The sequence below is a fragment of the Xenopus laevis genome, chromosome 3S (genome assembly GCF_017654675.1).
Source record: "Xenopus laevis strain J_2021 chromosome 3S, Xenopus_laevis_v10.1, whole genome shotgun sequence".
NCBI classification, from domain to species: Eukaryota; Metazoa; Chordata; class Amphibia; order Anura; family Pipidae; genus Xenopus; species Xenopus laevis.
The window spans coordinates 125,200,975-125,211,217 of NC_054376.1; the positions used below are offsets into that span (position 1 = coordinate 125,200,975).

The 10,243-nt window shown below is 44.3% G+C and overlaps 1 protein-coding gene across 1 annotated transcript; it reads left to right on the plus strand.

Moving 5' to 3' along the window:
- Positions 1-1,308: 1,308 nt before the first annotated feature.
- rtbdn.S (retbindin S homeolog) lies at positions 1,309-8,740 on the plus strand. Its single transcript, XM_018239636.2, has 6 exons — positions 1,309-1,420; positions 3,483-3,636; positions 4,314-4,395; positions 4,691-4,819; positions 6,158-6,245; positions 8,047-8,740. The coding sequence occupies exons 2-6, from the start codon at positions 3,483-3,485 to the stop codon at positions 8,296-8,298; spliced, it is 705 nt and encodes a 234-aa protein (XP_018095125.1). The 5' UTR covers positions 1,309-1,420; the 3' UTR covers positions 8,299-8,740.
- Positions 8,741-10,243: the final 1,503 nt, after the last annotated feature.

A 10,243-nucleotide genomic window follows, 5' to 3' on the forward strand; every position in this document is an offset into this window, starting at 1 on the left:
CTTTCTACTTGCTATATATTTGGCAACTCTTGTTCTCCCTGGTGACTATAAATGGGTATAGAGTGGAGGAACAGCAATTGCAGCTTTGTACTATTAGACATATCTTGGGCTCTGACTCTTAAAACAGTGTAGCAGAAGTCAGCCTGTTTCACTAGTCTGAACCAGCAGTGCAGAGACTAGAAACCGCCAGACAGATACTCAAGGCTGTATTTAGGTCCGATGCTGCCATTAGCACCGAACCTAAATACCCCCCTCTTACGTTGCGTGCATGATTCCTCGCCACCCTACCCCTGACACCCCCCCAGCTCCGTCACCGGATTTCCTATGAGGGAATTAAAAAAAACGGAAAACAGAAAGATAGGGACCCGAGGGCCACCCCCAAAACCGTGTCTTTATATCCACCTGCCCTGTGTCCCTCTCTCTCTCTCTCTCTCTCTCTCTCTCTCTCTCTTTCTCTCTCTCTTTCTCTCTTTCTCTCTCTCTCTCTCATCTCTCTCACTCTCTCTTTCTCTCTCTCTTTCTTTCTTTCTCTCTTTCTTTCTCTCTCTCATCTCTCTCTCTCTCTCTCTCTCTCTCTCTCATCTCTCTCTCTATCTATATCTCTATCTCTCTATCTCACTCTCTATCTAACTCTCTATCTATCTTTCAATCTTTTGCTCTCTCTCTTGCTCTCTCTCTCTCTATCTCTTGCTCTATATATTTCTCTATCTCTCCATCTATCTATTTCGCTCTCTATCTATCTCTCTCTCTACCTACGTGTCTCTCTCTCTCTCTCTCTCGCTCTCTCTCTACCAATGTGAAATGGGAAACTGAACCTGATTAGGGTGAGAAGGGTTGAAAGGAGCCAAAAAGTCCTTCACAAGCAATTACATGCATTACAAGTGAAGCCTTTTGAAATCAGAAGGTATATACTTGTCTCTTGCCATACACACAGCACTGCCTAGATACCAAAAATGAGAGTTTTGATTCTACCAATAAGGCATCATGGGTAGAGACATGCAAATCACTCCTATTTCCCTCTATCTATCTATATAACACACACATATATATATAAATATATATATATATATATATATATATATATATATATATATATATATATATATATATATATACTGGAGATAGCATAATATAAAATATATATATATGATACCAAATGGTTGAGTAGTCCTGCATCCATACATCACCCACCAAACAGCCACTACTGGATTTTCCCTGGTGACATATGTGACAGTGGCTGGGAGTGACTGGCCTGGAGTAGCAGGTGGAGGAATGGGAGGGATTCAATTGAGGGGGAGGGATTAAGGTGAGGGGGGGGTTGCAGAGAATCTTTATCCATGCCCTGCATCATTGCGTTGTGAGCAGAGAGGACACAGTGAGGTGACAAGCCCAGGAGAGAGACACATCACATACACTGGAGGTGAGTGGAGGGAGGGCAGAGATTCACTGGGGGAGAGGATGACAGACACGGAGGAGGAGGAGGACAGACAGACATTTACTAGCTGGAAGACCAATATATAAACATCAGGGAGGGAAGCAACTAGAATAAAATTGCAGGTCATACATATCCAGATAAACTGAGTCTATCAAATCAAGCTAATCTTGCACTGCAACAGCAGAATGCCCACAGGGGGTGCTGGGAATTGTAGTAGAGAAGAGGATGGACATCTCCAGAAGAGTCAGGAACGAGAGAGAGAGAGAGAGACCCAGGGCAGGTGGATATAAAGACTGCGCAGGAGAGGGAATAACATGTGCATGGGGCAGATCAGTACCAGAGATGGGTGCACAGTGCAAGGTGATTGGGTGCAAACTTGGAGGCGCAGCATCAGTTTGTCTGTGTGACGGCAGGGTGAAGCGGGTAACAGCTTAAATATTTATATTTGTGAGGACAGACTGTGTGACTACCATATCAGTAAATGAAAGAGAATAATTGGTGCATAGGGAACACGGGGACAATAAATCACACAAGCAGGGACAGTATATTACATTCAGACCTATCAAGTAGTATAGGGGGTGTGCTTAGTGCAGCATGAGGTGTTGAACTCAGGGGCCGAGTTACTGGAATAAGGAGTTACAGGGACAATAAGGGGCTCAGGGGAGGGGTTAGTGGAATAAGGAGTTACAGGGACAATAAGGGGCTCAGGGGAGGGGTTAGTGGAATAAGGAGTTACAGGGACAATAAGGGACTCAGGGGAGGGGTTAGTGGAATAAGGAGTTACAGGGACAATAAGGGGCTCAGGGGAGGGGTTAGTGGAATAAGGAGTTACAGGGACAATAAGGGGCTCAGGGGAGGGGTTAGTGGAATAAGGAGTTACAGGGACAATAAGGGACTCAGGGGAGGGGTTAGTGGAATAAGGAGTTACAGGGACAATAAGGGGCTCAGGAGTGGGGTTAGTGGAATAAGGAGTTACAGGGACAATAAGGGGCTCAGGGGTGGGGTTAGTGGAATAAGGAGTTACAGGGACAATAAGGGGCTCAGGGGAGGGGTTAGTGGAATAAGGAGTTACAGGGACAATAAGGGGCTCAGGGGTGGGGTTAGTGGAATAAGGAGTTACAGGGACAATAAGGAGCTCAGGGGTGGGGTTAGTGGAATAAGAAGTTACAGGGACAATAAGGGGCTCAGGGGTGGGGTTAGTGGAATAAGGAGTTACAGGGACAATAAGGGGCTCAGGGGTGGGGTTAGTGGAATAAGGAGTTACAGGGACAATAAGGGGCTCAGGGGAGGGGTTAGTGGAATAAGGAGTTACAGGGACAATAAGGGACTCAGGGGTGGGGTTAGTGGAATAAGGAGTTACAGGGACAATAAGGGGCTCAGGGGAGGGGTTAGTGGAATAAGGAGTTACAGGGACAATAAGGGGCTCAGGGGAGGGGTTAGTGGAATAAGGAGTTACAGGGACAATAAGGGGCTCAGGGGAGGGGTTAATGGAATAAGGAGTTACAGGGACAATAAGGGGCTCAGGGGTGGGGTAAGTGGAATAAGGAGTTACAGGGACAATAAGGGGCTCAGGGGAGGGGTTAGTGGAATAAGGAGTTACAGGGACAATAAGGGGCTCAGGGGAGGGGTTAGTGGAATAAGGAGTTACAGGGACAATAAGGGGCTCAGGGGTGGGGTTAGTGGAATAAGGAGTTACAGGGACAATAAGGGGCTCAGGGGTGGGGTTAGTGGAATAAGGAGTTACAGGGACAATAAGAGGCTCAGGGGTGGGGTAAGTGGAATAAGGAGTTACAGGGACAATAAGGGGCTCAGGGGAGGGGTTAGTGGAATAAGGAGTTACAGGGACAATAAGGGGCTCAGGGGAGGGGTTAGTGGAATAAGGAGTTACAGGGACAATAAGGGGCTCAGGGGAGGGGTTAGTGGAATAAGGAGTTACAGGGACAATAAGGGGCTCAGGGGTGGGGTTAGTGGAATAAGGTGGTATTATGTTAAAGGGCCAAAAGTTTATATTTTACCTGTGAGTTAAATGTGACTTTTCTCCCCCTAGATGAGAATGCCGTCTCTATTCTTTTCCCTTTCCATCTCTCTACTCCTCTTCTCGCTCGCAAGGGGATCCCGAGACAGATGCCTTCCGGGCAGGACACCTAATCTGCTTCCCAGAGCAGAAGCAAATTTGCTAGAGTGCCAGCAATACTCAGAAAGTAAGTGTGAGTGCAGAGGGGTGTTTGGCAGCTAAGATGGGGGTTAAAGCTTAGGTTTTGTGTAATTGTCGGACATCTGTAATACACCTCCGCCCACAAACATGTCGCCTGTCCCTTTATCAATAGGTACCTCTCCTATTAAAGGCCTCTCTTAAAGGAAGACACACACAAAACTATCAGCGTGCTGATCCATTGCACTAACACACTGGCTGCCTCACACTATTCCTGCATCTCTCGCATTTATTTGTACTATGATCCCTGCAGTCTCCTATCCAGATGCACCACACGCATCACTGGACCTGTGCAGCATTCTGCTGACCTCTGCTGTTCCTGTGGGCTGCACATAGAACCAGGACTCCCTCTTGCCGCTGAGAAGGAACTCATGCATAGAAAAGAGTTGCAGCTCCTGCTAACCCTGCGCTCACCCCCCATGCACTGCTCAGAACTGACAGTCAGTCTAACAAGCTGTGGCAAATGGCAGTAACACCGTTGGGGGGGCAACATATAGAGAAGCCCAATACAACACATCCCATAACTCTACTTAGGCACTTGGTGAGGGTAGATCCTCCTGCACCCTTTATCCAACCATGAATGGCACCCTGTAACCCTGTCCTATAAGCCCTGTCTCTCTACCCAACACCCTGGCACCGCTCACTAATTTTATCTCTCACCCTCAGAAGCCTGTTGTACTCAAGAGCAGATAAATGCCCACCCAATCACAAGCTTCCCATGGGGTCTTTGCGGGCCACTCAGTTCCAGGTAAACTTGTTGCTATTTTTAAAGGGGAAGGAAAGGGTTCATCACTGGAGGCAGAGGGACCAATTTGTAAGGCACCTTCCATTCTGGGGTGGCAGTCCTCTATGCTGGAAAAGGCATGAGCCTGGGGTACTATTCTTAAATATTCCAATGGGGGTGAGGCACTCGCTAAAGTAGTTCCCCAGGCTGCTGAAAAAATAGCACCAGCCCAGGGGCCCCAGTGATTGACCCTTTTTTAATTGAATGCACCCCATTGCTGTTCATAACATTGCCCTTTATATATCTATGTCTCCCCCAGCTGTGAGAAGTACGTGAGCCAGGTCCAGTGCATGTATCTCTGCTCCCCCCATATCTCTGCCTTTTGGGACCCGGACTCGGACACTGGCATCCATAACTTGCCTTTATGCAGCGGATTCTGTGACCAATGGTGAGTCTCTCTTACTATGTATGTGTTTATCAATGGCCACTGAAATATTTCAGAAGGTGATTAGCTGTGTAGTAGTTGCCTTTGCCTTGCTAAGCCTTCTTATAGTAATCGCTCTGCCAGTCAATCCCATTAATGGCTTAAAATACTGCAGCGACATTAAATAGAGAGTCTATGCTCTTTATATAGATTTGTAGAATTAAACCAAAAATGTAACTTTTTGAAATAACCGGCTTCCCGTTTATATTTAAACAAGCAATGCTTCCGGGGACAAATACTTTTATTTGACATGGGTTGCAACAATCTCAACCAACCCTCATGTAATTATGGTGATGATTTACTTGAGACATAGAGAAGCCAACTACCCTTTATACAATTAAGTATATAATGATCCACTTGAGGAATAGAAAAGCCAACTGACCCCTATATAATTAGGGAGACAATGATCTACATGGGGTATAGAGAAGCCAACTGACCCCTATATAATTAGGAAGACAATGATCTACATGGGGCATAGAGAAGCCAACTGGCCCCTATAAAATTAGGGAGACAATGATCTACATGGCGTATAGAGAAACCAACAGGCCCCTATATAATTAGGGAGACAATGATCTACATGGGGTATAGAGAAGCCAACTGGCCCCTATATAATTAGGAAGACAATGATCTAAATGGGGTATAGAGAAGCCAACTGGCCCCTATAAAATTAGGGAGACAATGATCTACATGGGGCATAGAGAAGCCAACTGGCCCCTATAAAATTAGGGAGACAATGATCTACATGGCGTATAGAGAAACCAACAGGCCCCTATATAATTAGGGAGACAATGATCTACATGGGGTATAGAGAAGCCAACTGGCCCCTATATAATTAGGAAGACAATGATCTACATGGGGTATAGAGAAGCCAACAGGCTCCTATATAATTAAGGAGACAATTAACTACACAGGGTATAGAGAAGCCAACTGGCCCCTATATAATTAAGAAGACAATTAACTACACAGGGTATAGAGAAGCCAACTGGCCCCTATGTTATTTGGGAGATACCTCTACTCACGATTTCCTCTTATCACTAAATGAAAACATAAAATAAAGTTTTGCAAATGCCCCAAGTAGATAATTATTGCCCTAAGGATATGGGGTTTAATTGAGGAATTATTCATCTCTTACTTACAAAATAAAATGACTAACTGCAAGAAGGACTTATCATTGCGACAGCTGCAAGGTCATAGATAATGGTTTCTGGACTCTAAAGGATAAAACTGCATGCAGACTGCAGAGGGACACAGTGTCTGTTACCCATGGAAATATTTATATAGCGTTTTAATCTCTTGTTACAGGTTTGAGGCCTGCAAGGATGATTTAATATGCAAGCTGACTAATGAGACCATCCCAAGATGCGCAGATGCATGTGTTCCCTACAAACAGGTACATTCCATAAAAAATTCCCCTCCAACAGTCATTGAAGAATCCCATTGTCTGTTATCTACTGTGCATCCTGTGCTTGAATGGCTGTCCCCATGGCTACACAACAGCTTGTTTATATAAACTATAGTAGTACTTATCTGTTATCTACTGTGTATCCTGTGCTTGAATGGCTGCCCCCATGGCTACACAGCAGCTTGTTTATATAAACGATAGTAGTACTTATCTGTTATCTACTGTGTATCCTGTGCTTGAATGGCTGCCCCCATGGCTACACAGCAGCTTGTTTATATAAACTATAGTAGTACTTATCTGGTATCCACTGTGTATCCTGTGCTTGAATGGCTGCCCCCATGGCTACACAGCAGCTTGTTTATATAAACTATAGTAGTACTTATCTGTTATCTACTGTGTATCCTGTGCTTGAATGGCTGCCCCCATGGCTACACAGCAGCTTGTTTATATAAACGATAGTAGTACTTATCTGTTATCTACTGTGTATCCTGTGCTTGAATGGCTGCCCCCATGGCTACACAGCAGCTTGTTTATATAAACTATAGTAGTACTTATCTGGTATCTACTGTGTATCCTGTGCTTGAATGGCTGCCCCCATGGCTACACAGCAGCTTGTTTATATAAACTATAGTAGTACTTATCTGTTAGCTACTGTGTATCCTGTGCTTGAATGACTGCCCCCATGGCTACACAGCAGCTTGTTTATATAAACTATAGTAGTACTTATCTGTTATCTACTGTGTATCCTGTGCTTGAATGGCTGCCCCCATGGCTACACAGCAGCTTGTTTATATAAACTATAGTAGTACTTATCTGTTATCTACTGTGTATCCTGTGCTTGAATGGCTGCCCCCATGGCTACACAGCAGCTTGTTTATATAAACGATAGTAGTACTTATCTGTTATCTACTGTGTATCCTGTGCTTGAATGGCTGCCCCCATGGCTACACAGCAGCTTGTTTATATAAACGATAGTAGTACTTATCTGTAATCTACTGTGTATCCTGTGCTTGAATGGCTGTCTCCATGGCTACACAGCAGCTTGTTTATATAAACTATAGTAGTACTTATCTGTTATCTACTGTGTATCCTGTGTATCCTGTGCTTGAATGGCTGCCCCCATGGCTACACAGCAGCTTGTTTATATAAACTATAGTAGTACTTATCTGTTATCTACTGTGTATCCTGTGTTTGAATGACTGCCCCATGGCTACACAGCAGCTTGTTTATATAAACTATAGTAGTACTTATCTGTAATCTACTGTGTATCCTGTGCTTGAATGGCTGCCCCCATGGCTACACAGCAGCTTGTTTATATAAACTATAGTAGTACTTATCTGTTATCTACTGTGTAGCCTGTGCTTGAATAGCTGCCCCCATGGCTACACAGCAGCTTGTTTATATAAACTATAGTAGAGTTTCTGAAGCAAACACACCAGCTGTACCAGTGCAGGACAACAATACATTCTATTGTCATTACTTTAAAACTTTATTTTAATGTTACTGTTCTTTAAGGCTTGGACATTAAATCCCAAGGAGATGGTCTCTGGTAGTGATGTGTGAGCAGGCCCGATACCCGCGGGTCAGACGGGCTTGGGCCAACATCGCACCCCCCTTACAACCTTACAATGCTGGCTTCCAACTTCCGGGTTCAACTTTTATAGACGCCTCTGCTCGCCCCGCCCCTTTTGTGAAGTCAATGGGGCAGGTCTATGAAATGAACCCGGAAGTCGGGCTCACCCATTATTCCATAGTCCATTTTCAAACATATATCTTTTTTTTCCATTAGATGTTTAAGTCTGAAGGCAAAGATCTTTGCAACGGCATCTGGGGCAACTCTCTAGTAGCATCGCCAGAGGGCTGTACCTGTGTCAATCCCGTAGGAGAGGGAGAGAATCAAGAGAACTTCCACGAAAGAACTTCCGGCATCCAGTGTCCTAAAAAGCCAAGGAATTTCATATCCAAGAGGCGTGCGAGGAGGGATACCAGCAGTGATGTGCTGCCCCTGCAGGACGTGGAGGGAAGCGGAAGTGGATTCTGAGTGAGATGACAGTTGGCACCTATCTCCGCTCCATTTTGCAAATTCCCATGATAATACCCAATGCATTCATGGTTCCCACCGCACCATTTATACTTAGGCTCCCACACCACAAGTTCAAGCGTTTCCAACTAGAGTCTCATTGGGATTTCCCAGCAAGCACAAGCAATCCTGGCACAGAAACACAAGCCAAGCTTAAAGGGATACTGTCATGGGAAAACATGTTTTTATCAAGTTAATTGTGTTGCTCCAGCAGAATTCTGCACTGAGATCCATTTCTCAAAAGAGCAATCAGATTTTTTTTAATATTTAATTTTGAAATCTGACCTGGGGCTAGACATATTGTCAGTTTCCCAGCTGCCCCCAGTCATGTGACTTGATAAACTTCAATCACTCTTTACTGCTGTACTGCAAGTTGGAGGGATATCCCCCCCCCCCAGCAGCCTTACAACAGAACAATGGGAAGGTAACCAGATAGCAGCTCCCTAACACAAGATAACAGCTGCCTGGTAGATCTAAGAACAGCACTCAATAGTAAAATCCAGGTCCCACTGAGACACATTCGGTTACATTGAGAAGGAAAAACAGCAGCCTGCCAGAAAGCAGTTCCATCCTAAAGTGCTGGTTCTTGACCTGAGGCAAAATGACCTGAGATACACCTACACGCCAGAAAAATATAAATAAAAAATACACTTGTTGGTTCAAGAATGAAATTTTATGTGAATTATTTGCAGTGTAAACAATGTCATATAGAAATAAAAACTGCACCATAAAAACCATGACAGAATCCCTTTAAGCAATGGCCGCCTTAAAGAGAGCCTACAAAAATCAATGTTTTTTTCCATTAAAAAAGCTACAGATTTCTTATTTCTTTCAACCCCCTGCTTCATTATCACTACTTATTCTTTCACATGTTTATTTTTATATCCTTTTTACAAGCCATGACCGCCCAATGCCTGGGTTTTGTAAGTTACTCCATGTGGATAATAACCCCATGCTAAGTGGGATGCACAATGATTAAAGACTCGCTGTATCTGTACCATTCAGTGACAATAAAAATATGTTTGTTAAACTACTACATGGAAGGCTGTTCTTTCAGTGACCCTGGTATTGTTCGTGTCAGGTTAAGGGATAGTAAGAACGAGTCAGAATCTCTTACTGACCCCGGACGACCTACAGAACCTCTCTAGGCCCAAGGCTGGAGCTTGTGTCTGTAGACAAAGTCTCATGTTTTCTGCTGGTGGAAACATAGTATAGTACTGGCCATGAGCTGCTTCCCGGAGGGGAATAGAAAGCATCATTCTGGGCTTCTGCACTGGGGATAGGGATCACACTTATCCAGGCTACATGATGAAAACCCAAGTATCTTTCCCATTCGGCATAAAATAACCCTCTCCTTGAGCCATGTGTCTCTTTGACTGTTTTGATGTATTTAGCAATCACCGTGGCAAGACTTTGGCCATTAGCAATAATCAACTTTAAAGGGATACTGTCATGAGAAAACATGTTTTTTTTCAAAATGCATCAGTTAATAGTGCTGCTCCAGCAGAATTCTGCCCTGAAATCCATTTATCAAAAGAGCAAACAGATTTTTTTATATTTAATTTTGAAATCTGACATGGGGCTAGACATATTGTCAGTTTCCCAGCTGCCCCCATTCAGGTGACTTGGCTCTGATAAACTTCAGTCACTCTTTACTGCTGTACTGCAAGTTGGAATGATATCACCCCCCCCCCAGCAGCCAAACAAAAGAACAATGGGAAGGTAACCAGATAGCAGCTCCTTAACACAAGGTAACAGCTGCCTGGTAGATCTAAGAACAGCACTCAATAGTAAAATCCAGGTCCCACTGAGACACATTCAGTTACATTGAGTAGGAGAAACAACAACCTGCCAGAAAGCAGTTCCATCCTAAAGTGCTGGCTCTTTCTGAAATCACATGACCAGG